At 36.9% G+C, this 27,940-nt stretch overlaps 1 protein-coding gene across 1 annotated transcript in view; it reads left to right on the top strand.

The window, feature by feature from the left end:
- The first annotated feature begins 9,815 nt into the window (after nucleotides 1–9,815).
- LOC128638979 (phospholipase A2 inhibitor gamma subunit B-like) overlaps nucleotides 9,816–27,940 on the top strand; it is a 68,617-nt gene continuing 50,492 nt past the window's right edge. Inside the window, exon 1 of the mRNA XM_053691121.1 lies at nucleotides 9,816–9,867. Within this exon, the coding sequence (XP_053547096.1) occupies nucleotides 9,816–9,867 (52 nt within the window). The remainder of the gene's footprint in view (nucleotides 9,868–27,940) is intronic.

Raw genomic sequence — 27,940 nt, 5'->3', positions numbered from 1 at the left:
TGCACTTATCCCTCTCTTCTGCTCTTCCCTCTCTCTTTAGCTCTTTCCTATCTCTTTTTGTCTCTCCCCTTCTCTTTCTATTTCTCTCCCCTCTCTCGCGCAGACCGCGCCCGGCCACACCCCCACCACGCCCCAACCACACCAAATCTCCCGTCCGGCCATGCCCACGTTCTCCTCAACAGCATGTCAGGTAAGGCTAAGTGTGTTTGTCCTCATGCTGCGCTTGATAGCTTCGGACAAAAACACTTCGCCTTTTATATAATAGGATATAATTATGTGTTAATATGTGTATATATATAATATATATATATATATATATATACACACATATTAATACATAAATAAATATGTATATAAGCATATACATATATATTGACATGGAACATACAGTTCCCATAGACCACAATGTAAAGGCCTTTTTATTCTAACACCCCATTTCCACCAACTTAACCCTCAAAATACCGCCTAGTGCAGTAATTTTATTAAAAAATAAAGATGCTGCTATCTTTATTTTATTTTTATTTTTATAAAATACACTAGGCTGTATTTTGTGGGCATTTGGGGCATGTTTATAAAATTAATGAGATTTCTGGTTATTTTATAAGTGCTAATTGCCCATTTACAGATGCACAATAAATTTGCGCTACACTTGTAATCTAGCCCTAAGTATTTTTTTTAGTTTTTTTATTGTAAATAATATTTTAATATGTTTATATGTTACTCTTTTATATGCATGATAAGCAACCTTTTGAGTTGAATTTTTAATTCAATTTCTTATGCAATTTTAAATTAAATCTACCAATGAATGCATATTGCATACCTAAGTATTCCCAGCTTACTGGTTGATAGGGGAGTTGCTACATCTTTATTGATGGACTAGTATAATACTCTATAAATGTGAAAATGAGCAAAAAAATATTCAACAAAACCAATCTTTGGGTTAAAATATTACATGTGAAAGTATTTTATCAGTAATGGAACATTGCATTGTGATTTGATATGGAAAGGAACGTTAAGTTTCATTTCTTAATAACCAACCGAGAAACTTGACAGGAATAGAAACGTAACATGTTTAGCTTTGTATTGTAGTAGATGAAATGACACATAAAAAGTTAAGATTAAAATAAACAGAAAAAAGAGAATTGAAAATCAAAAGTTTGTTATGAGTAATTTATTAGACACCAATTGTGTCACGTATAGGAGATTTGTTATTTTTAAAATAAAGAACTAAATAATTAGTATGTTAGTAGGAATAAAATTTGATCTATACTAAGCTTAAACAAATAGGAAACCCACATTTTTGCTTTCGTGATTCAGAGAGAGTCTCATGATTCAGAGAGAGTCTGCGATTTTAACCAACTTTCTATTTATTTCTTACTATTTTTCTTTGTTTTTCTTTGTATCTTTTGTTGAAAAGCAGGGACATAAGCACTGGAGCCTCTCCATTTCTTGTAACACTATAAAGCAACAGTTTTATGAAAATTGTATCATATAGACTAATGTTGCTAGAGCAGAGAATTTGAGCAGTATCGTTTTCAGACAAAGAGATATCGAATAAGGGTGGGCATGTTATGTGTGAGCTAGTTAAAATGCTAAATAAATAGGAAGGGTGTTGGCCAGATAGGGCAAGATTATCCTTAATGACCAACCACATAATCTGTACTATGTATGTTTCTATGGGGATTGTTTTGTGGCGAGAGCGTGCTATTTAAGAAGCCAGCAGGAGGGAGAGATGGTTCAATAGCACAGTCTTGCCGCTCGCTATTATTAGCAAAAAAGCCCTTATTGACCAGTGACATACAGGGTACGTTGTGGTCATTAAGGGGTTATGGATGCAGTGCAATCATTATCAGAATCGTTATCAGTATTTTTTGCACTTGACTCTGTGGTACAAGTGAAGCAATAATTTATGTTTTCCTTGTTCTCTATGGGCTGCGTTCAACTTCAATGTGCACTCATATTATAAGTTGCGATCGCTCGAATGCAATCAAATTTTACACTCAAACTTTTTACATAAACTCAAAGCTTGCATAAAGTGTTTGGGCTTTAAACAAAGTAAGCACCCTAAACTTCCACATAACCCACCACAAATTACTCTGATAAACTAAGATTTTAATCCACTCTTTCATCCTTTCCCATCTTGACTATTGCAACTCCATCCTCTCTGGTCTACCTAGATGCTGCCTAGCTCCTTTACAATCCATAATGAATGCCTCTGCCAGGCTCATCTTCCTTACACTTCAGTCTTTATCTGCTGCACCTCTTTGCTAATCCCTTCACTGGCTTCCTCTTGCCTCCAGTATTAAACACAAAATCCTCACGCTGACATATAAAGCCCTCAACTGCACTGATCCCCACTACATTTCAGACCTTGTCTCCAGATACTCTCCCTCCCATTCCCTTCTCTCTGCTCACAATCTCATACTCCTCCTCTCTTGTTACTTCCTCACATTCCTGTTTACAGGACTTCTCCAGACTGGCCCCTATCCTTTAGAACTCCCTGTCTCACTCCTCAAGACTCTCCCCTAGTTTTAACAGCTGCAAGAACTCCCTAAAGACTCTACTATTCAGGGATGCATACAACCAACACTAACCTTTCCTAACTACATCACTTTTCCCTTGAACCCCTTAGAATGTAAGCCTATGAGCCCAGCTGTTTGTAGATCACCTTCATAAGAGCCAACTACAAAGGTGCAACTCTCGGCAGGGCCCTCTACCCATTTGATCCCTATAAATGTTATCCTGTATACCAACTATGTTTATAGTGCTGCAGAATCTGTTGGTGCTCTACAAATACCTGTTAATAATAAATTAATAATAATAAACTATTAACCCTGCAACATAGCCCACATAAAATAACCCTGCTACTCTAGTAACCACTAAACTGCCACATTTAACCGCAAATTAACCCGCTACACTATTAACCTTAAATGTCCTCTACCCCATAACAAACAACCATGCTACACTATTAACCCCCTAACCGTCAATATTAATAAAAGATGCAACAGAGATGATGTGTAGACTGAGAAAAGAAGGGGACCTAGAACTGAACTTTGAATCTAATCCCTAAAAAAACAAAGACTCAAAGGTTTGGTGCAATGGATGAATAACAGTATCAAAGACTGCAGAGAGGTCTAAAAGGATTTGGAAATAAGGTAGTCATGAGGCAAAGTGGTCAAGGAAAAGGTGGGTGACAGGGGGCATAAATGCCTTCAGGTTTAGCATGGTTAAAGAGTTAAAGAGCAAGAGATACTTTTTTTAAACAGCGTGTTCCAATCTATGGGGGGAAGAAGTTAACTTGGTCATGATATCTGAAGTCCTGACGTTAGCGCACATTGGGTTTCACTTTTGTGTTAACTTTTTACTTTCAACTTGTAATATGCGAGCTAACCTGCCTGCATTAAAATTTACATCTCTGAGGAAGTGTGCCTGGTGGCACAGGAAACGCATCCGATCTTACCTGTGGGTATGACCATGAACTGGATCATATGAATATACTTTGTATACAATAAATTAGACTTTTACTTGCAACAAGCATATGTCTGCACTTTTTTTCCTATTTGATACATTGGATTAAAACTTTACTTTGAATGCACTTAGAGAGTGAGCGAAAAAATCAGTGCGCCACTTATAATCTGGCCCTTTATTGCTACTATCAGACCTTTGCCTGGATTTGTTTTCACATGTAGGGCAAAAATGTTTACAAAATTACACTGAGATTTGAGAGCCATTTTTATATATGTCCATGGAGCACCCATGTTTAGCCCATTTTATGAACACTTTTTTGGCCTCTATTTATCAAGCCGTCAACCGCAAAAACGCTGGAATTCCGCAGCGTATTTGCGGGGAGCCTTATTCGCCTTAGTTATAAAACCCTACAGACCGGCAAAAGTAGAATTTAGTGATGTAACATAAATCCGGCGGTTTCAGTCCGACACAGATTGATGCTTATGTCCAGGGCCGCCACTAGGAATTTCGGGGCCCCTGACTCATCCATTGATCAGGGCCCCCCTCCTTTGACATGTGCAATTTTTGACCAAGTGACTAAAACGTATATGCACTTTATTCTTAATTGTCTATTTAAACTTGGAAATGTTGTAAAGGTAGTTACATACACACACACAGACACACTCATACACTGAAACACACAAACAAACTCACACATAAGGATTCACATATAGACACTCAGACACCCAAACAGACACTTAGCACTTGTTTACATTGACCTGACAAGTAATGAGGTAAACTATAGTTTTGTAAATAAAAAAAAGGAGATTTAGAAAACAAAATATGGAGTTCTGATTATCTTTTTGTAAAGGAAGATGACAACTAAATTATGACAACAGCATGCAGTGGCTGAAAGGAAGGGCCCTGAACTGCCTAAACAATAATTTAAAGGTTAAATGGTGGATTGGTTACTTCCGGAAAGGTCTTGTTAGTCTCAAAGTCTGTAGAAAGATGTGAATAATTAGTAGTAAGGTCAAAATGTCCTAAAAAGGAACAGACAATGGACACACACACACAAACTCAAACTTGCACATACACCCAAGGAAACACCAACAGAGACAGCCTCAGAAAACACACAAAGACATACACCCACACACAGAGACACCCACAGAACACACAGAAAGACATACACACACAGAGAGACAACCACATAAAAAACACAGAAAGACATACATACACACACTCTCACTGAGACATCCACAGAAAACACACAAAGACATACACACACCCTCACAGAGACACCCACATAAAACACACATCCTCACAGAGACATCCACAGAAAACACAGACATACATACATACATACCCACACACACCCTCACAGAGACATCCACAGAAAACACAGACATACACACCCACCCTCACAGAGGCATCCAGAGAAAATACACAAAGACAAACATACACACACCCACAGAAAAAGCTCAAAGACATACACATCCACCCCCACAGAGAGACCCACAGATAAAAAATACATACACACTCATAGAGACACAAACCAAAGCACAAAGACATAAACACAGACACCCACAGGAGGAAACATTTATGCACCTTGCATCACCTAAATCAACAGTGTGTGACATGCATGATAAAAAATTTTTTAGAAATTAAGAGATCACTTTTTAAAGAATCATATTTGTAAATGTGCAAACAAAAATAATTCTGTGAATTCAAAATTGTACATTAATGAGCTGGGTAGATGGATAGATGAAGAAAAGTACCTTTAAAAGGTTGACATATGTTTGTTTGTTTGTTTTGTCCCCATTTTCCCCAACCAAGAGCACCACTTCAAATATAGTGTACAAATTTTCCCAGCTGTCAGCTGTACTTATGGATTTTGAAAATGCTGTACTCTATGGTCTTGGTGGGACCATAAGCTGTGGTACTCATACCATTAGATTTGGTTAAATGCAGGATTTAGGCTTGTTGGTATGTATTTCAAAATTAAGTCATCTGTAGTGTAAACTGAACAGTTTTAAGTTAACCTGTCTCATTTCAAACACTGAGCAATCTTAGTCTAAGAGTATAAAATTTTATGCAGATGTAAAAATCTTAGATAAAATGCCTCCTTGCATCTGGAAAGTCCTTGCATAAAGGGGCAGTAAACTGGAATGTTATATATATATATATATATATATATATATAATGCATATCTGCCAAAAGGGCATCTACCATTTGTGTATTGAGGAGAAAACATTTCTGCATGGTTTTAAATATAGAATTTCTACAGCATTGTAAAATAATCATAAATACACTGCTGCTAAAAAAAAAAGTGTTTTTATGGACCCCTAGCCCCACCAAACAACTACTACCATACTGAAGTTACAATCCAAAATTGCACAAAGAATTAAAAAACATTTGCTAAGTAAGTCCTACCTCCTCTGCAAATGAAAGTGATCTGCCGTTTGACTCAGGCACACACTGTACAAAGTGCCAAGTCTGTCTCACACTGCGCATAGTGGTTTAGTGCACACTAAGAAATCCTCTCAAATGCTAATACTTTACTCCTTGTAATAACATTTCCCATGCTCAATTAGCACTCTGCTGTAGTACCCACTGGTGGCTGCCAAAATTTAAAAAAAAAAAAAAAAAAAAAAATTTTTTTTTTTAGTTCTTGACTTATGGGGCCCCCCTGGCTCATTGGGCCCCTGACAGTAGTGACCCCTGTCACCCCCTGATGGCGGCCCTGCTTATGTCACTCCAGATGTGCTGAATGCAAGTTCGGCACAATCTGACTACTTTTGCTAGTTATCAAATAACTAGCAGGTACGCTCGGCACTATTCTGGCCCAGCGTACCTGGTTTTCAACCGCCGCCCTGGAGGCGGCGAATGCCATAGGAATCAATGGGAGTCTGAAAGCAGCGAAAGCTTATGTTCGCTGCTGCCCGATATCCCATTGATTCCTATAATAATGTCTACACCTAACACCCTAACATGTACCCCGAGTCTAAACACCTCTAATCTGCCCACTACACTGCCGCCACCTACATAATACTTATTAACCCCTAAACCGCCGCTCAGGGACCCCGCCGCATTAAATAAAGTGTTTAACCCCTAAAACGTCGCACCCGGAGCCCACCACCACCTACATTATACTTATTAACCTTTAATCTGCCCCCCCCCTACACCGCCACCACTATATTAAATTTATTAACCCCTAAATCTAAGTCTAACCCTAACCCTAACAGCCTCTAACTTAAATATAATTTAAATAAATATAAATAAATATTACTATCATTAACTAAATTATTCCTATTTAAAACTAAATACTTACCTGTAAAATAAACCCTAAAATAGCTCAAATATAACTAATAGTTACATTGTAGCTAGCTTAGCTTATTTTTATTTTACAGGCAACATTGTATTTATTTTAACTAGGCACAATAGTTATTAAATAGTTATTAACTATTTAATAACTACCTAGTTAACATAAATACAAAAGTACCTGTAAAATAAAACCTAACCTAAGTTACAATTACACCTAACACTACACTATAATTAAATAAATTAAATAAATTAACTACAATTAACTACAATTCAATTAAATTATCTAAAGTACGGAAAAAAAACCCACTAAATTACAGAAAATAATAAAATTATTACAAGATTTATAAACTAATTACACCTAATCTAATCCCCCTAAAAAAATAAAAAAGCCCCCCAAAATAATAAAAAGCCCTACCCTATACTAAATTACAAATAGCCCTTAAAAGGGCCTTTTGCAGGGCATTGCCCCAAAGTAATCAGCTCTTTTACCTGTAAAAAAAAAAAGTACAATACCCCCCAACATTAAAAACCACCACCCACACACCCAACCCTACTCTAAAATCCACCCAATCCCCCCTTAAAAAAACCTAGCACTAACCCCTTGAAGATCACCTTACCTTGAGAAGTCTTCACCCAACCGGGCCGAAGTCCTCAAAGAAGCTGGGCGAAGTGGTCCTCCAGACGGGCAGAAGTCTTCATTTAAGGCGGGCAGAAGAGGTCCTCCAGACGGGCAGAAGTCTTCATCCAGACAGCATCTTCTATCTTCATCCATCCGGCGCGGAGCGGCTCCATCTTCAAGACATCCGACGAGCAGCATCCTTCCTGACCGACGACTACCTGATGAATAAAGGTTCCTTTAAGTGACGTCATCCAAGATGGCGTCCCTTCAATTCCGATTGACTGATAGAATTCTATCAGCCAATCGGAATTAAGGTAGGAAAAATCCTATTGGTTGATGTAATCAGCCAATAGGATTGAAGTTCAATCCTATTGGCTGATCCAATCAGCCAATAAGATTGAGCTCGTATTCTATTGGTGGGTTTTAATGTTGTGGGGGTATTGTACTCTATTTTTTACAAGTAAAAGAGCTGAATACTTTGGGGCAATGCCCCACAAAAGGCCCTTTTAAGGGCTATTTGTAATTTAGTATAGGGTAGGGCTTTTTATTATTTTGGGGGGATTTTTTATTTTCATTAGGGGGATTAGATTAGGTGTAATTAGTTTAAAAATCTTGTAATAATGTTATTATTTTCTGTAATTTAGTGTTATTGTAGTTATTTGTAGTTAATTTATTTAATTTATTTAATTATAGTGTAGTGTTAGGTGTAATTGTAACTTAGGTTAGGTTTTATTTTACAGGTACTTTTGTATTTATTTTAACTAGGTATGTATTAAATAGTTAATAACTATTTAATAACTATTGTGCCTAGTTAAAATAAATACAAAGTTGCCTGTAAAATAAAAATAAGCTAAGCTAGCTACAATGTAACTATTTTCTGTAATTTAGTGTTATTGTAGTTATTTGTAGTTAATTTATTTAATTTATTTAATTATAGTGTAGTGTTAGGTGTAATTGTAACTTAGGTTAGGTTTTATTTTACAGGTACTTTTGTATTTATTTTAACTAGGTATGTATTAAATAGTTAGTAACTATTTAATAACTATTGTGCCTAGTTAAAATAAATACAAAGTTGCCTGTAAAATAAAAATAAGCTAAGCTAGCTACAATGTAACTATTAGTTATATTTTAGCTATTTTAGGGTTTATTTTATAGGTAAGTATTTAGTTTTAAATAGGAATAATTTAGTTAATGATAGTAATATTTATTTATATTTATTTAAATTATATTTAAGTTAGGGGGTGTTAGGGATAGGGTTAGACATAGGTTTAGGGGTTAATAAATTTAATATAGTGGCGGCGGTGTGGGGGGGGGGGCAGATTAGGGGTTAATAAATATAATGTAGGTGGCGGCGGTGTAAGGGGGCAGATTAGGGGTTAATAAATATAATGTAGGTGGCGGTGGGCTCCGGGAGCGGCGGTTTAGGGGTTAATAACTTTATGTAGGTGGTGGCGGTATAGGGGGCGGCAAATTAGGGGTTAATATGTATAGTAGGTGGCGGTGGGCTCCAGGAGCAGTGGTTTAGGGGTTAATAAGTTTATTTAGTTGCGGCGGGGTCCGGGAGCAGCGGTATAGGGGGTAAAACAGTTTAGTATAGTGTGGGTGCTTAGTGACAGGGTACCAATAAAGCTGTGAAAAAGCCAAAGAGCAGCGAGTTTAATGACTGTTAGTTAACAACAGTCCGCTGCTCATCGCCCCATACTTGGTGTGCGGCTTTTTGACAGCTTTTTTGGTAATTTTGGAGAACGTATTCAGGTCCGCGGCAGCGATGTTAGGCGCCGCACATCGATAAATGCCAACAGCATACGCTGTCTGCATTTATCATTACGCAAGCATTTCACTAGAAATGCTTGTGCAATGACGCCCCCTGCAGATTCGCAGCCAGCAGTGGGTGTCAATCAACCCTATCGTATACGTTCAGGCAGATTGCTGTCCGCCGCCTCAGAGCAGGCGGACGAGTTAAGGAGCAGTGGTCTTAAGACCGCTGCTTCTTAACTTCTGCTTCCAGCGAGCCTTCACGTTCGCACGGAAACAAGTGTATTTGGCTCAATACGGGGCATAATAAATCGTCCGCTTTGTGTCTATTTGAAAACTATTTCATATAATTCAGCAGTTAAAATAGATAACTGGAAAAAAAGATAATAGGAGAAACAGTTTTACAATACATTGTCTGTTTGTATTCACTCTACTGACAGTTGTACAACATGGTAAATTATAATTTCCATAAACTATTAATAATATTTCATAATTGTGTGCATGATATCAAGTTACTATAAAGTTCAGGTTCACGTTTACATAGTGTTGATTTATCAGCCACTCCCCCAGCTATTAATAGGGGAGAAATTTGCAATCTGGGTTTATAAATTTAAAGTCCCTGGTTAGATTGAAGTTCACATCTCTTCCTGCTTTCTGTACTTTCGTCATAATGAAATCAGTTGTGGCAATTCTCTGTGTTCTCTCATCACTTATACCACAAGGTAAGACTCTTAATTTTCAATTAAAACACAAATTATGCTTAGCATATTGGATCTTATTTATCTGTTTGTTTGTTTATTTATTTATAAAATATTAGAGTTATTGTTTTTGTTTTGTTTTTTTCTCACTATAAATTCCAACACAAAATATACATTATCTAGAATTATATATAATGCAAGATGGAAATTAGTGAAAACATCAAATACCTGTAACAAAATACAAAATGCCTCAATTATTATGTTAACATTTTTTGGAAAGGTAAGTCAATTAAAATGAAATATATATATTAAAATTTGAATTAACAGCTAAAATAGCATGACATTTATGTAACAAACATAGTTATTATTACTACTACACTTAATAATAATAATAATAATAATAATAATAATAGTAACAATAACAATACTACTACTAATAATAGTAATAATAATAATTTAATTTTACAATACAGTAAACCAGGGTTTAACATATTCTGGGAGCAAGGGATTTATAAGAAATTAACATTCTTCACAAGCCATGTCTAATCTTTATATATGGGGTTAAAAAAATTCCCTTTTTTTTCTCTTTTCAAACTTGAAATATAATTCTACTTAAAGGGACATGAAACCCCAAAAAATGTCTCATAATTTAGGTAGAGCATACAATTTTAAACAATTTTCCAGTTTACTTCTATTATCAAATTAGCTTCATTCTCTTGGTATAATTTGTTGAAGGAGCAGCAATGCACTGCTGGTTTCTAATTAAACACATTGGTGAGCCAATGACAATTGGTATATATATGCAGCTCCCAATCAGCAGCTAGAACCTAGGTTCTTTGCTGCTCCTGAGCTTACCTACATAAACCTTTCAGCAAAGGATAACAAGAGAAGAAAGCAAATTAAATAATAGAAGTACATTGGAATGTTGTTTAAAATCACATGTTCATCCTGAATCATGAAACAAAATATTGGGTTTTATGTCTCTTTAAGGAGTGGCAAAAAAAATGCTGCTTTATTTAAAGTGATGGTAAACTCTCCCTTTATTAAAACAGATCTAGAATGTTAGTGATATTTTAGATGGAGTTTAAAGGGACAGTAAACACCAAAATGTTATTGTTTAAAAAGATAGATTATCCCTTTATTTACAATTCCCCAGTTTTGCATAACCAACACTGTTAGATAACAGAGGTAAATTGAAAAGTTGTTTAAAATTGCATGTTCTATATGAATCATGAAAAAAAGGGTTTCATGTCCCTTTAAATAACTCCACGTGCGTGAGCACAATGGTATTTATGTGAAACACATGAATGAATGCCCTCTAGCTGTGGAACACTGCCAAATGCATTCAGATAAGAGGCGTCCTTCAAGGGCTTCAAAATTAGCATATGAGCCTACCTAGGTATAGCTTTCAACTAAGAATAACAAGAGAAACAAAGCAAATTTGATGATAAAAGTAAATTAGAAAGTTGTTTAAAATGACATGCCCTATCTAAATCATGAAAGTTTAATTTGAACTTTACAATCCCTTTAATTCAAGACAAATTGACTTTTGAAGTGGGCAGCCGGAGCTCGGGTATCTTAATTTTATATCTATATTACGAACTAAGTTACAGCCCATAATTATTACAATTTATAAATTAAACTCCATCTAAAACATCACTAACGTTCCGGATCTTTTTTTTTTTTATAAAGGGGTGAGTTTACCATCACTTCAAATTTGTTTAATTTAAAGTGAAATCCAAATGAAAAATGTGTATTATACAAAAATAAAAAATGTTGTGGTCAGAGTGTAATCATAATTATCATATCTGATAAATGTTACTAAGCCAGTCTGTTCTTCATAACATGGATTTCTCATAACATGCTGGCAATTTTATGCAGTCCAAAACACTGTTGTAAAGTACTTCAAGTTAATAGCTCTGTATGTTGCAAAATAGTATTACTTAGTATTAATAGTATTAATTTTAATTATCAATGTATCAATTAATAGCCCAGGTCTTGCTGTGCAACAATAAAAACAAGGTAACTAAATGTGTATTCCATTGAACACCTGAATAAGCATTGCAAATCTTTAGTAAAATCACAGTGAGCACGCTGTGTTTTATCCCATTCTTGTTCCATCCTAGAATCGAGCCCACAGTGGCTGGTCTTGACCTATAGCCATTCGGTGTTATTCTTAAAGTTTTATACATGATACAAACAGCTGACAACATTAACATTCTTCCCTAGAGCTAAGTAACAAAAACCTGTTTGTTACACTTTTATGTTGGAAAGACTGTGGAAGTAATATAACCACTTTGGATTAGCTGATGCCCACTTGTCTGCGTGCTCACTGTGGTGGTTGCTTACCTTAATTACATTGGCCTTCATTTTGTGTAAACAGGGCCTGTTGTGGGCTCAAAAATTGTAATAAGAGCTGCATTGAGATAAATCCAACAGTATAGTTGAAGAGGACTAAAATTCTTTTTATAAAAAACAAAAAATCCTTTAAGCGTTTAATGCCTGTAGGCACTTTGTCAGGGACTCAGCTGGTTTAAATACCAAAAAGATATTAACCCCATCATTACCATTAAAGGTGTAAGTCTTAACTCTGTAAAATCTGAGTTTAGCGTTCTAAATAATGCACACAGTCTTAAAGGGCTGCCCAGCCACATACACACACAAAATGCATGTACAACTAACCATACACTCACACTGCCTTAAAGGGACAGGCAAACACATCCCACACAGCCTTTAAAGGAACTACTCACACTATACAATAACAGTCTTAAAGTGAAAGGTGTAACACACACAACCTTGCAGTTTCCTAAAGTTATAAAGAGACTGACAATACACAGAGCCTTTAATGGCACACTCAGTCTTAAAGGGAAAGACACACACAATGCAATGTGTGTAAGGATATCTTACACCACATGCATAGTCTTACAAGGACAGACCACAGTATGCGCATACACACAACCTTGCATGCTCTTCAAGTCCTAACGGAACAGACACATACAAAACACATGACCTTACAGGGATATTTAGTCTTAGGGGGCAGGCATACACCCCACAAAAGGACAACTTATACCACACACCCTGTCTAAAAATGACAGTTCACAGTATAATCACACACACACAACCTTGTACACTTTAAAAAAGTGTTGAAAGTAACGGTGCTGTGTCACCTCCAGTGAACAAAGCTCTCCACATCCTCTGAGTCAACCTTGTTGCTTTCACCTCCAAAATAAAATAGCTCACATTTGTTAAATAATTTGTTTTTACTTTATGCTCTTGATAAAGACTTCTTTTTTACCCGAAATGCGTTGAGCTGTATTTTAAATAAAACCTGAAGCTATACCTGAAGACACCTTTGTGATGATTTTAATAAAAGGCTTATTTTACCTGCAATCTTGTAAATATAACCAATTTGTGTGCCTACCACATTGTCTGTAATCTGCTACACTATTGTGAACTCTTTTATTTTGGAGTTGAAAGCAACAAGGTTAACTCAGAGGATGTGGGCAGCTTGGTTCCCTGGAGGTGACACAGCGCTGCCACTTTCAACACGTTCTGCTTCTATACACGGTTTGGGAGAACCGGGGCTGGCAGCGAGCACCTGAAGGGCTAACGTTGCTTCATACTTTATCCTTTCTAATTAGCCTTGTACACTTCCAAAGTCTAAACAGATCAGACAATGCACACAGACTTTAAGGAAATAATACATCTTAAATTGACAGGTGCATACATATAATGCACACAGCCTTTAAAGGGACAACTTACACCACATGCACAATCTTAAAGGGTCACACCACAGTATATATACACACACACACACACACACACAATCTTGCACACTCTCAAAATCATAAAGGGACAGGCACACACAATGCACACAGTCATATAGGGAAAGTCTTAAACAGGCAGGCGTTCACACTCACACAATTTATACAGCCTTTAGAGGGTAACTTACACCACACACACACAATGTTGATGTACAGGAATACAAATACTCATGGCACATACCCTTAAAGTAAAAGCTGAAGCTATGCAGAGGCTTAAATGGACAGATCACAGTATGCAGACACACACAACCTTGCAGTTTCTTAGAATTTCAAAGGACCAGGCACATACAATGCACACTGCCTTAAAGGGAAGTTTAGTCTTAAAGGGACAGGCACAGACAGACTTAAAGTCATACAGTCTTAAAGGGACTGGGGTGCACACACACTCACACACTCACACATTACAAAATCATTTAAAGGGGCAAGCTACACTACAAGCACAGTCTTAACAGAACAGATCACAGACTTGTATTGTAGAGGGGTTTTTTTAAATTGATTTTTAAATGTAAAAGAGCTGATAACTTAGGGCAATTCCCTACAAAATGTCCTTTTAAGGGCTATTGTAATTTATTTTAGTGCTAGGGTTTGGGATTTATTTTCTGTTTTGAGTGTTTTTATTTTATTTTATGGGGCATGTAGTTTAGTGCTAGGTATAATGGTGTTTTTTATTTTGGATACTGTAGTTTTTTTATTTTATTTTATTGTAACTTAGCTCAGAAGGGGCTTAGTTTAAAGGGGATAGTTTAGAGGGGGGGCTAGCTGTTAGGTAGAGTAGAGTTAGACTGTTTTTGGGGTTGTGGCAGTTTAGGTTTAATTTGTATTTACTTATTTTTTTTACTTGTATTTTTTTCTAACTTAGTGAGTTTAGTTTAGAGGGGATTCAGATGTTAGGTTAGTTTGTGTTTGGGGTATAAGGTGGTATATGGGTTAATAGTTTGGTACTTGTGGTGGGTATGTGGCAGTATAGGGGTTAAGAGTTTAGTAATTGCGGTGGGTATGTGGAGGTATAAGTGTTAATAGGATAGATATTTTTTGGGGGTATGTGGTGGTATGGGGGTAATAGAATAGTACTTGCGGTAGGTATGTGTCAGTATAGGGGTTAATAGGATAGATACTTACGGTGGGTATGTGTTGGTATAGAGTTTAATAGGATAGATATTTGCGGTGGGTAGTTGATGGTATAGGGGTTAATAGAATAGGACTTGCGGTAGGTATGTGGTGGTTTAGATATTTATTAGTGTAGTTTTAATTTGCAATCATGGGGTACTTCGGTTTTGGGGTATTAGGATTAGGGGTTAGGCACACAACAGTTATATTCCAAGGATGCTTTACTATACATGGCCAATATGGGTGGCGATGCTGGGTGTTGTCTATAATCTGCATCATTGATCAATGCCATGTAAATGCCTCTCTGCAATTTCGCTATGTCAGAAGATTGGAATATTTCAACAGGCTCATTTGACATAGCGGTGGATACCTTGGAATAATTTGCTGCCTCGTAGCACTTTTGATCATCTGACCTTAGTCTTAAATGGACAGCAACGCATACTCACACAATGTACACAGTCTTTAAAGGGTAACTTACACAACACACACACATAATATTAATGGTACAGACACACATATACCCAAGGAACACAGCTTTACAGGAACAGCTGACACCATGCACAGTCTTTAAAGAACAGGCACACACTCTTATAAAATTTGAACAGAAAACCAGCACAGCTCCAATTAGAGTCACACAGTGAGTAACTGCCCAAACTCACCAATAAGTATAAAAATAAAGCAGAGGTGGTCTCCAATAATGCAAAAAAATCCTCTTTTTTGAGTTACATATAATAGGATCCAAACAAGTCACAATGTTTCAGGGTAACTCTCATTAGTCATTTGATACATAGGTCATTCATTTTCGTTACTTATATATCCAATAAAACTGTCTTAACTAAACATCTGTGTAAACCTGCAATAGGAATAATACAATGCATAAATACACCGCCATCTAGTGGATGAAAATTAAAAACACTTTAAATTTAGAACAACCAAAACAAATTGTCAAAAAATTACCTTTCATTTGTTACATTATAAATACCATAAAGTTATAAATAAAAAAAAAAAAATTGGGCAGTTTTCTACTGATTTGGTTCTATCTGCTATGTATTGAATCAATGTAGTTGTCATAACTACACTAAATTGACAGTGCTATGCTAGTTGTGCTGTTTTGCATGATTGTTACATAACATATGAAACACACATCATATCAGATGATCTCTATAACTTTATAGTATTAATAATGTAACATATTTAAGGTCATTTTTTGAAAATCTTGTTCTGGTTGTTCTAAATTTAAAGTGTTTTTAATTTTCATCCACTAGATGGTGGAGTGTTTATGCATTGTATTATTCCTTTTGCAGGTTTACACAGGTGTTTAGTTAAGACAGGTATATTGACTAAGGGTAATTACCCCAAAACATTGTGACTTGTTTGCATCCTATCCTATGTAACTCAATAAAGAGTATTTTTTTGCATTATTGGAGACCATCTCTGCTTTATTTTTTTACACACTCTTATAAGTTCATCCGAAAACTAAGGCCTAGATTTGGAGTTTGGCGTTAGCCGTGAAAACCAGCGTTAGAGGCTCCTAACGCTGGTTTTAGGCTACCTCCGGTATTTGGAGTCACTCAAAATAGGGTCTAACGCTCACTTTTCAGCCGCGACTTTTCCATACCGCAGATCTCCTTACGTAAATTGCGTATCCTATCTTTTCAATGGGATTTTTCTAACTCCGTTATTTAGAGTTGTGGCTGCAGTGAGCGTTAGACATCTAACGACAAAACTCCAGCCGCAGGAAAAAAGTCAGTAGTTAAGAGCTTTCTGGGCTAACGCCGGTTTATAAAGCTCTTAACTACTGTACTCTAAAGTACACTAACACCCATAAACTACCTATGTACCCCTAAACCGAGGCCCCCCCACATCGCCGCCACTCGATAAAAAATTTTTAACCCCTAATCTGCCGACCGCCACCTACGTTATCCTTATGTACCCCTAATCTGCTGCCCCTAACACCGCCAACCCCTATATTATATTTATTAACCCCTAACCTGCCCCCCACAACGTCGCCGCCATCTACCTACAATAATTAACCCCTAATCTGCCGACCGCAAAGCGCCGCCACCTACGTTATACTTATGTACCCCTAATCTGCTGCCCCTAACACCGCCGACCTCTATATTATATTTATTAACCCCTAATCTGCCCCCCACAACGTCGCCTCCACCTGCCTACACTTATTAACCCCTAATCTGCCGACCGGACCGCACCGCTATTATTATAAAGTTATTAACCCCTAATCCGCCTCACTAACCCTATAATAAATAGTATTAACCCCTAATCTGCCCTCCCTAACATCGCCGACACCTAACTTCAAACATTAACCCCTAATCTGTCGACTGGAGCTCACCGCTATTCTAATAAATGTATTAACCCCTAAAGCTAAGTCTAACCCTAATACTAACACCCCCCTAAGTTAAATATAATTTAAATCTAACGAAATTAATGATCTCTTATTAAATAAATTATTCCTATTTAAAGCTAAATACTTACCTGTAAAATAAACCCTAATATAGCTACAATATAAATTATAATTATATTGTAGCTATTTTAGGATTAATATTTATTTTACAGGCAACTTTGTATTTATTTTAACCAGGTACAATAGCTATTAAATCGTTAAGAACTATTTAATAGCTAAAATAGTTAAAATAATTACAAAATTACCTGTAAAATAAATCCTAACCTAAGTTACAATTAAACCTAACACTACACTATCAATAAATTAATTAAATAAAATACCTACAATTAAATCTAACACTACACTATCAATAAATTAATTACATGAAATACCTACAAATAAATACAATTAAATAAACTAACTAAAGTACAAAAAATAAAAAAATTAATTACAAACATAATAAAAATATTACAACAATTTTAAGCTAATTACACTTACTTTAAGCCCCCTAATAAAATAACAAAGCCCCCCAAAATAAAAAAATGCCCTACCCTATTCTAAAATTAAAATAGAAAAGCTCTTTTACCTTACCAGCCCTTAAAAGGGCTTTTTGCGGGGCATGCCCCAAAGAATTCAGCTATTTTGCCTGTAAAAAAAAACATACAATACCCCCCCAACATTACAACCCACTACCCACATACCCCTAATCTAACCCAAACTTCCCTTAAATAAACCTAACACTAAGCCCCTGAAGATCTTCCTACCTTGTCTTCACCATGCCAGGTATCACCGATCGTTCCAGGCTCCGAAGTCTTCATCCAAGCCCAAGCGGGGGCTGGCGATCCATCATCCGGCTGAAGTCTTCTATCAAGCGGCGGCTGAAGAGGTCCAGAAGAGGCTCCAAAGTCTTCATCCTATCCGGGAAGAAGAGGAGATCTGGACCGGCAACCATCTTGATCCAAGCGGCATCTTCTATCTTCATCCGATGACGAGCGGCTCCATCTTGAAGACCTCCAGCGCGGATCCATCCTCTTCTTCTGACGTCCTAAGTCCGAATGAAGGTTCCTTTAAATGACGTCATCCAAGATGGCTTCAGCCGGATGATGGATCGCCAGCCCCCGCTTGGGCTTGGATGAAGACTTCGGAGCCTGGAACGATCGATGATACCTGGCATGGTGAAGACAAGGTAGGAAGATCTTCAGGGGCTTAGTGTTAGGTATATTTAAGGGGGGTTTGGGTTAGATTAGGGGTATGTGGGTGGTGGGTTGTAATGTTGGGGGGGTATTGTATGTTTTTTTCTACAGGCAAAAGAGCTGAATTCTTTGGGGCATGCCCTGCAAAAATCACTTTTAAGGGCTGGTAAGGTAAAATAGCTTTTCTATTTTAATTTTAGAATAGGGTAGGGCATTTTTTTTATTTTGGGGGGCTTTGTTATTTTATTAGGGGGCTTAGAGTAGGTGTAATTAGCTTAAAATTGTTGTAATATTTTTATAATGTTTGTAATTAATTTTTTGTAACAGCTTTTTTTATTTTTTGTACTTTAGTTAGTTTATTTATTTGTATTTATTTGTAGGTATTTTATTTAATTAATTTATTGATAGTGTAGTGTTAGATTTAAGTGTAGATAATTGTAGGTATTTTTCTTATGTTTGTAAATATTTTTTTATTTTTTGTAACTTAGTTCTTTTTTATTTTTGGTACTTTAGCTAGTTTATTTAATTGTATTTATTTGTAGCAATTGTGTTTAATTAATTTATTGATAGTGTAGTGTTAGGTTAATTGTAGGTAATTGTAGGTAGTTTATTTAATTTTTTTATTGATAGTGTAGTGTTAGGTTTAATTATATCTTAGGTTAGGATTTATTTTACAGGTAATTTTGTAATTATTTTAACTAGGTAGCTATTAAATATAGTTCTTAACTATTTAATAGCTATTGTACCTGGTTAAAATAAATAAAAAGTTGCCTGTAAAATAAATATTAATCCTAAAATAGCTACAATATAATTATAATTTATATTGTAGCTATATTAGGGTTTATTTTACAGGTAAGTATTTAGCTTTAAATAAGAATAATTTATTTCATAAGAGTTAATTTATTTCATTAGATTTAAATTATATTTAACTTAGGGGGGTGTTAGTGTTAGGGTTAGACTTAGCTTTAGGGGTTAATACATTTATTATAGTAGCGACGAGGTCCGGTCGGCAGATTAGGGGTTAATACTTGAAGTTAGGTGTCGGCGATGTTAGGGAGGGCAGATTAGGGGTTAATAATATTTATTATAGGGTTATTGAGGCGGGAGTGAGGCGGTTTAGGTGTTAATACATTTATTAGAGTAGCGGCGAGGTCCGGTCGGCAGATTAGGGGTTAATAAGTGTAGGTAGGTAGCAGTGACGTTGGTGGCGGCAGATTAGGGGTTAATAAATATAATATAGGGGTCGGCGGTGTTAGGGGCAGCAGATTAGGGGTACATAGGGATAGCGTAGTTTGCGGCAGTGTGCGATCGGCAGATTAGGGGTTAAAAAAATTTAATAGAGTGGCGGCGATGTGGGGGGGTCTCGGTTTAGGGGTACATAGGTAAATTATGGGTGTTAGTGTACATTAGAGCACAGTAGTTAGGAGCTTTATAAACCGGCGTTAGCCCAGAAAGCTCTTAACTCCTGACTTTTTTCTGCGGCTGGAGTTTTGTCGTTAGATGCTCACTTCAACCAAGACTCTAAATACCGGCGTTAGAAAGATCACATTGAAAAGATAGCATACGCAAATGGCGTAGGGGGATCTGCGGTATGGAAAAGTCGCAGCTGGAAAGTGAGCGTTAGACCCTTTCCTGACTGACTCTAAATACCAGCGGTAGCCCAAAACCAGCGTTAGGAGCCTCTAATGCTGGTTTTGACGGCTAACGCCAAACTCTAAATCTAGCTCTAAATCTAGCCGTATTAGACTAAAATTAAAATAACTACAAATTAAATAAATTAAATTACTCTTTAAAAAAATCCTAACACTACTGAAATAATTAAATCTACAGTTACAAAAAATTTAAAATACTAAATTACAAAATATAAAAAAATGCTAAATAATGAAAAATAACAAACAAAATTATCCAAAATAAAAATATTTACACCTAATTTAATACCCCTATCAAAATAAAAAGCCCCCCAAATAAAATAACACTAGCCTACAATAAACTACCAATAGCCTCTAAAAGGGCCTTTTGTAGGGCATTGCCCTAAATAAATAATTTCTTTTCAGTGAAAAAAATACGAAGACCCTCGAACAATAAAACCCACCACCCAACCAACCCCCCAAAATAAAAAAACTAACACTAAAAAAACCTAAGCTACCCATTGCCCTAAAAAAGGGCATTTTTATGGGCATTGCCCTTAAAAGGGCATTCAGCTCTTGTTCTTGCCCGTAAAAGGGCATTCAGCTCTCTTAAGAAAGCCCAAAACCCAAATCTAAAAGAAAATCCCACCCAAAAAAAGTCTAAAAAACCCTAACACTAACTCCTGACAATCCACATACAGTTTTTGAAGTCCGGACATCCATCCTCAACCAAACGATGAGAAGTCTTCATCCAGGCAGGGAGGTCTTCATCCATTCAGGCGGCGTCTTCTATCGTCATCAAGGTGGCATCTTCTATCTTTATCCCAGCGGTGCGAGGGGGCTCCATCCTGAAGACATAGAGGCCCATTTATCAAGCTCTGTACGGAGCTTGAGGGCCCGTGTTTCTGGTGAGTCTTCAGACTCGCCAGAAACACAAGTTATGGAGCAGCGGTTATGGAGAAGCTCTCATCCAATTGATGTCTTTAGGATGGAGCCGCTTTGCGAGGCCAGGATGAAGATAGAAGATGCCGCCTGGATGAAGATAGAAGACACCGCCTGGATGGATGAAGACCTCGCCACCTGGATGAAGACTTCTCGCCACCTTGATGTCCAAACTTCAAAAACTGTAAGTAGATTGTTGGGGGTTAGTGTTAGGTTTTTGTGAACCTTTTTTGGGTGTTTTTTTTTAGATTATGGGTTTTGGCTTTATTAAAAGAGCTGAATGTCCTTTTAAGTGCAAGAAAAATAGATGAATACCCTTTTAAGGGCAATGCCCATACAAATGCCCTTTTCAGGGCAATGGGTAGCTTAGGATTTTTTGGAGTTAGGTTTTTTATTTTGGGGGGTTGGTTGGGCGGTGGGTTTTACTGTTGATTTCTTTAGAGCAATGCCCTACAAAAAGGCCCTTTTAGAGGCTATTGGTAGTTTATTGTAGGCTAGGGTTTTTTTATTTTGGGGGGCCCTTTTTATTTTGATAGGGCTATTAAATTTGGTGTAATTGTTTTTATTTTGGATAATATTGTTGTTGTTTTTCATAATTTAATATTTTGTTATTTTTTGTAATTTAGTATTTTTTTTTATTTAATATTTTTTTATTTTTTGTAACTGAAGATGTAATTATTTTTGAAGTGTTTTAATGAGTATTTTAATTGTAGTCTAATAGTTAGGTTAGGTTAATTTATAGAATATCTGTTAATGAAGATCACAAAAGAGGGCGCCTCTTAGTGGAATATTGCGAGTAGAACCAACAATAACATATCTTGTGATAGAAAGGAGCAGCACCAAATGTGCCAAGTGACGCAAGCTGAGATCTCACAGTTTCCCAGTGAATTGATCCTCAAGAGGTGTGCCAGGAAATGAGCCAATAAAGCTCAGGCTTCCATGAAGTTCAGCAAACTTTTATTAAAACCAATATTAAAAACCAATGGGTATGTACATTACCCAAAGTAATTAAAACAAAATTGGCAACAGATTGCAACACGTTTCTCAGCTTATAGCTAGCTGTTTCATCATGCCTCTGTTACTAACATGGAAACACTGGATTTTATACCTCTCCTACCTACTCCCTTAATTGGTACCTCCCATTCCCTGGCACACCTGGGCCTCCACATCCTCTTGAGGATCAGTTCGCAGGGAAACTGTGAGATCACAGCTTGATTTTCATTCACAGATATTCAGGATTTGCTGTTTTTTAAGGAGAAGAGCTGCCATGATTACAGACATTTATCTGTTGTTGGAGTACAATCCCACTATTACAGAAGACCATATTGGGATATTTCCTACTCACACAACGATACCTATTAAGGACTCAGATAAGACTTTTTATCAATTGTATATTCTACATTGGTTACACTGATTATCTTTGGTGTATATGTGGGAATCTGTAGATTTGTAGATTTTGTCATCAGACTTATCATCATATTTGTTTGCCTATACATTATCAGTAGATTTGTTCATTTGAACGCCACCTAGAGTTGGACACACTGGTGTCATCAACAGGATTTTGTGAGTTAAGTTAATTTATAGTTTTAATTTCACAGGTAAGATTTTATTTATTTTAAGATAGGGATCTTGTAATTTTAATGTAAAGTTAGGGGGTTGTTAGGTTTAGGGGTTAATAGTTTAATTTAGTTTTTGGCAATGTGGGGGGCTGGCAGTTTAGGGGTTAATAGTTTTATTTAGTGATAGTGATGTGGGAAGCCAGATGTTTAGGATTTAATAACTTTATTTAGTGACGGTGATGTTGGGGAGTGGCAGAATAGGGGTTTATATCTTTATTATAGTGTGGGCGATGTTCGGTGCAGGGGAATAGGGGATAATAACTTTATTATTGTGGCGGCTATATCGGGAGTGGCAGATTAGGGTTTCATAGATTTATTTTGGTGGCAGCAAAGTCGGGATGGCAGATGAGGGGTTACTAAGTTTATTTAGGTGATTAGGGGTGTTTAGACGTGGGGTTTATATTATACCTATTAACCCCTAATCTGACGCCCCCTATATCGCCGCCACCTATAATAAATGTATTAACCCCTATCTTGCCGATCCAGGACCCCGCCGCAACTAAATAAATTGTTTAACCCCTAAACTATCGCTCCCGGACCCCGCCGCAACTATAATAAATATGTTAGCCCCTAAACCACCGCTCCCGGACCCCGCCGCCACCTACATAATACCTATTCACCCCTATCCTGCCCCCCCTATACCACCACCACCTATAATACATTTATTAACCCCTATCCTGCCCCCCCTATACCACTGCCGCTGATTTAATCAGCCAATCAGATTGAAGTTCAATCCGATTGGCTGATTGGATTCTATCAGTCAATCGGAATTAAGGTAGGAAAAATCTGATTGGCTGATTGAATCAGCCAATCAGATTTTTCCTACCTTAATTCCGATTGAATCCTATCAGCCAATCGGAATTTGAGGGACTCCATCTTGGATGATGTCATTTAAAGGAACCGTCATTCGCCGTTAGTCCGTCGGCCAGGAAGGATGCTCCGCGCCGGAGGTCTTGAAGATGGAGCCACTCCTCGTTGGATGGATGAAGATAGAAGATGCCGCTTGGATGAAGATGTCTGCCGGTCTGGATGTCCTCTTCTGCCCGGAAAGGATGAAGACTTCTGCCGGTCCAGATGTCCTCTTCTGCCCGGATAGGATGAAGACTTCTGCCGGTCTGGATGTCCTCTTCTGCCCCATCGGATGAAGACTTCGGCCCGGCTGGGTGAAGACGACTCAAGGTAGGGAGATCTTCAGGGGGTTAGTGTTAGGTTTTTTTAAGGGGCTTTGGTGGGTTAGAGTAGGGGTATGTGGGTGGTGGGTTTTAATGTTGGGGGGTGTTGTATTGTATTTTACAGGTAAAAGAGCTGATTACTTTGGGGCAATGCCCCACAAAAGCCATTTTAAGGGCTGGTAAAAGAGCCGATTACTTTGTAATGTAGAATAGGGTAGGGACTTTTATTATTTTAGGGTTTTTTATTTTATTAGGGGGCTTAGATTAGGTGTAATTAGTTTAAAATTCTTGTAATATTTTTTTTATTTTCTGTAATTTAGTGTTTGTTTTTTTGTAATTTAGTTTAGTTTATTTAATTGTATTAAATTGTAGGTATTTGTAGCTAATTTATTTAATTAATTTAATGATAGTGTAGTGTTAGGTTTAATTGTAACTTAGGTTAGGATTCATTTTACAGGTAATTTTGTATTTCTTTTAGCTAGGTAGTTATTAAACAGTTAATAACTATTTAATAACTATTGTACCTAGTTAAAATAAATACAAAGTTACCTGTAAAATAAAAATAAATCCTAAAATAGCTACAATGTAATTATTAATTACATTGTAGCTATCATACGGCTAGATTTAGAGTTTGGCGTTAGCCGTCAAAACCAGCGTTAGAGGCAGACAGGAAAGGGTCTAACGCTAACTTTTGCAGTCGCGACTTTTCCATACCGCAGATCCCCTTACGTCAATTGTGTATCCTATCTTTTCAATGGGATCTTTCTAGCACCTGTATTTAGAGTCGTGGCTGAAGTGAGCGTTAGAAATCTAACGACAAAACTCCAACCGCAGAAAAAAAACAGGAGTTAAGAGCTTTCTGGGCTAATGCTGGCTGATCAGCCAATCAGATTGAGCTCGCATTCTATTGGCTGATTGGAACAGCCCATCGGATTGAACTTGAATCTGATTGGCTGATTCCATCAGCCAATCAGAATTTTCCTACCTTAATTCCGATTGGGTGATAGAATCCTATCAGCCAATCGGAATTCGAGGGACGCCATCTTGGATGACGTCCCTTAAAGGAACCGTCATTCGTCGGGAAGTCGTCGGTGAAGATGGATGTTCCGCGTCGGCGGGATGACCATGGATCCGGAAGAAAGAAGATTGAAGATGCCGCTTGATAGAAGACTTCAGCCCGATCATGGACCTCTTCAGCTCCGGCTTGGATGAAGACTTCAGTCGGATCATGGACATCTTCAGCCCCCCGCTTGGGCTTGGATCAAGACAACGTAGGCTCTTCTGGATCGATCGGTGAACCCGGCGTGGTGAAGACAAGGTAGGGAGATCTTCAGGGGCTTAGTGTTGGGTTTATTTAAGGGGGGTTTGGGATAGATTAGGGGTATGTGGGTGGTGGGTTGTAATGTTGGGGGGGTATTGTATGTTTTCTTTTTACAGGCAAAAGAGCTGAATTCTTTGGGGCATGCCCCGCAAAGGGCCCTGTTCAGGGCTGGTAAGGTAAAAGAGCGATTCTATTTTAATTTTAGAATAGGGTAGGGCATTTTTTTTATTTTGGGGGTCTTTGTTATTTTATTAGGGGGCTTAGAGTAGGTGTAATTAGTTTAAAATTGTTGTAATATTTTTCTGTTTGTAAATATTTTTTTATTTTTTGTACTTTAGTTAGTTTATTTCATTGTATTTATTTGTAGGTATTGTATTTAATTAATTTATTGGTAGTGTAGTGTTAGGTTTAATTCTAGATAATTGTAGGTAGTTTATTTAATTAATTTATTGATAGTGTAGTGTTAGGTTTAATTGTAACTTAGGTTAGGATTTATTTTACAGGTAATTTTGTAATTATTTTAACTAGGTAACTATTAAATAGTTATTAATTATTTAATAGCTATTGTACCTGGTTAAAATAATTACAAAGTTGCCTGTAAAATAAATATTAATCCTAAAATAGCTACAATATAATTATAATTTATATTGTAGCTATATTAGGGTTTATTTTACAGGTAAGTATTTAGCTTTAAAAAGGAATAATTTATTTAATAAGAGTTAATTTATTTCGTTAGATTTCAATTATATTTAAGTTAGGGGGGTGTTAGTGTTAGGGTTAGACTTAGCTTTAGGGGTTAATACATTTATTATAGTAGCGGTGTGGTCCGGTCGGCAGATTAGGGGTTAATAATTGTAGGTAGGTGGAGGCGACGTTGGGGGCGGCAGATTAGGGGTTAATAAATATAATATAGGGGTCGGCTGTGTTAGGGGCAGCAGATTAGGGGTACATAGGTATAATGTAGGTTGCGGCGGTGTACGGAGCGGCAGATTAGGGGTTAAAAAAATATGCAGGTGTCAGCGATAGCGGGGGCGGCAGATTAGGGGTTAATAAGTATAAGGTTAGGGGTGTTTAGACTCGGGGTACATGTTAGGGTGTTAGGTGCAGACTTAGGAAGTGTTTCCCCATAGGAAACAATGGGGCTGCGTTAGGAGTTTAACGCTGCTTTTTTGCAGGTGTTTTTTTCAGCTCAAACTGCCCCATTGTTTCCTATGGGGGAATCATGCACAAGCACGTTTTTGAAGCTGGCCGCGTCCGTAAGCACCGCTGGAATCGAGAGTTGCAGTGGCGGTAAATTATGCTCTACGCTCCCTTTTTGGAGCCTAACGCACTGAAAACCCAGCCATTCTGTGAACTCTAAATACCAGCGGTATTTAAAAGGTGCGGCAAAAAATAAAACAGCGTTAGCTACGCGGGTCGTTACCGACAAAACTCTAAATCTAGCCGTTAGGGTTTATTTTACAGGTAAGTATTTAGTTTTAAATAGGAATAATTTATTTAATTATAGTGTAGTGTTTGTAACTTAGGTTAGGGTTTATTTTACAGTTAAGTTTGTCTTTATTTTAACTAGGTAGCTATTAAATAGTTAATAACTATTTAATAACTATTGTACCTAGTTAAAATAAATACAAACTTGCATGTAAAATAAAAATAAATCCTAAAATAGCTACAATGTAACTATTAGTTATATTGTAGCTAGCTTAGGGTTTATTTTATAGGTAAGTATTTAGTTTTAAATAGGATTAATTTAGTTAATTTAGTTAATAATAGTAATATTATTTAGATTTATTTAATTAATATTTAAGTTAGGGGGGTGTTAGGGTTAGACTTAGGTTTAGAGGTTAATAATTTTATTATAGTGGCGGCGGTATAGGGGGGCAGGATAGGGGTTAATAAATTTATTATAGTTGGCGGCAGTATAGGGGGGGCAGGATAGGGGTTAATAGGTATTATGTAGGTGCCGGGGGGGTCCGGGAGTGGCGATTTAGGGGTTGACATTTTTATTATAGTGCAAAATTATATAACATTATATAAGCCAAACATTTTAAAAAATAATTTCCCCTATTAATTTAAAAAAAAAAAAAAAAAGCTGTTTTACAGACCTGCTCTCTGTACTCTGCTGAGCGGGTCTGTTATATTTACTCAGCGCATCGGGCCAGCTGTATAGTCACAGCCCGACCAGAACGTTTTTTTCAGTCAGCAGGACCACATTATTATGACTTCCCTCCCTCACTCCTGCAGGCATCATGGAATAGCAATCCCCAATAATGCTAAAATAAACTATTAACCCATTATGTGCCCTCACACTCAGCTCAACCTGAAATATTAACCCCTAATCTGACATAATCAGATGACCTAGCCTATTAACCCCTACACTACCCCAGCCCCCCAATGCTGTAAGCCCCTTAACCTATTAACCACTAATTCACCACAACCCCACCGCAATCTACTCCTACACTACTTTTACCTAACACCTAACCCCCAGCCTCTAAGATAACACTAACACTAAATTCACTAAAAAATAACAAAACCTAACACGAAACAGGAAAAAAAACACAACACTATCAAAAATGAAAACCCACAGTTACTCCTATTCTAAAACTAAGGTCTCGTTTAAAAAAACACCCCAAAATAAAAAACACTATGCTAACACTAAAAGTTACTATAACAATAGCCTTTAGAAGGGCTTTTTGTAGGGCATTTCCCTAAAGTGACAGCTCTTTTTCACATTAAAACTACAAATCAATTCTACGATAAAAGTAACCCCCCCCCCCCAAAAAAAAAAGAAGCCTAATCTAAAAAAAAAAAAAAAAAAAACTAAAAAATAACCCTATCCTAAAAAAATATTGTCCTGAAATGGACATTTGATAGGGCATTGCCCTTAGGTGGA

Source organism: Bombina bombina, chromosome 8 (assembly GCF_027579735.1).
Source record: "Bombina bombina isolate aBomBom1 chromosome 8, aBomBom1.pri, whole genome shotgun sequence".
Lineage (NCBI taxonomy): Eukaryota > Metazoa > Chordata > Amphibia > Anura > Bombinatoridae > Bombina > Bombina bombina.
Note: the sequence above shows the minus strand (reverse complement) of the source record. Positions and strands in the feature narration are given on the sequence as shown.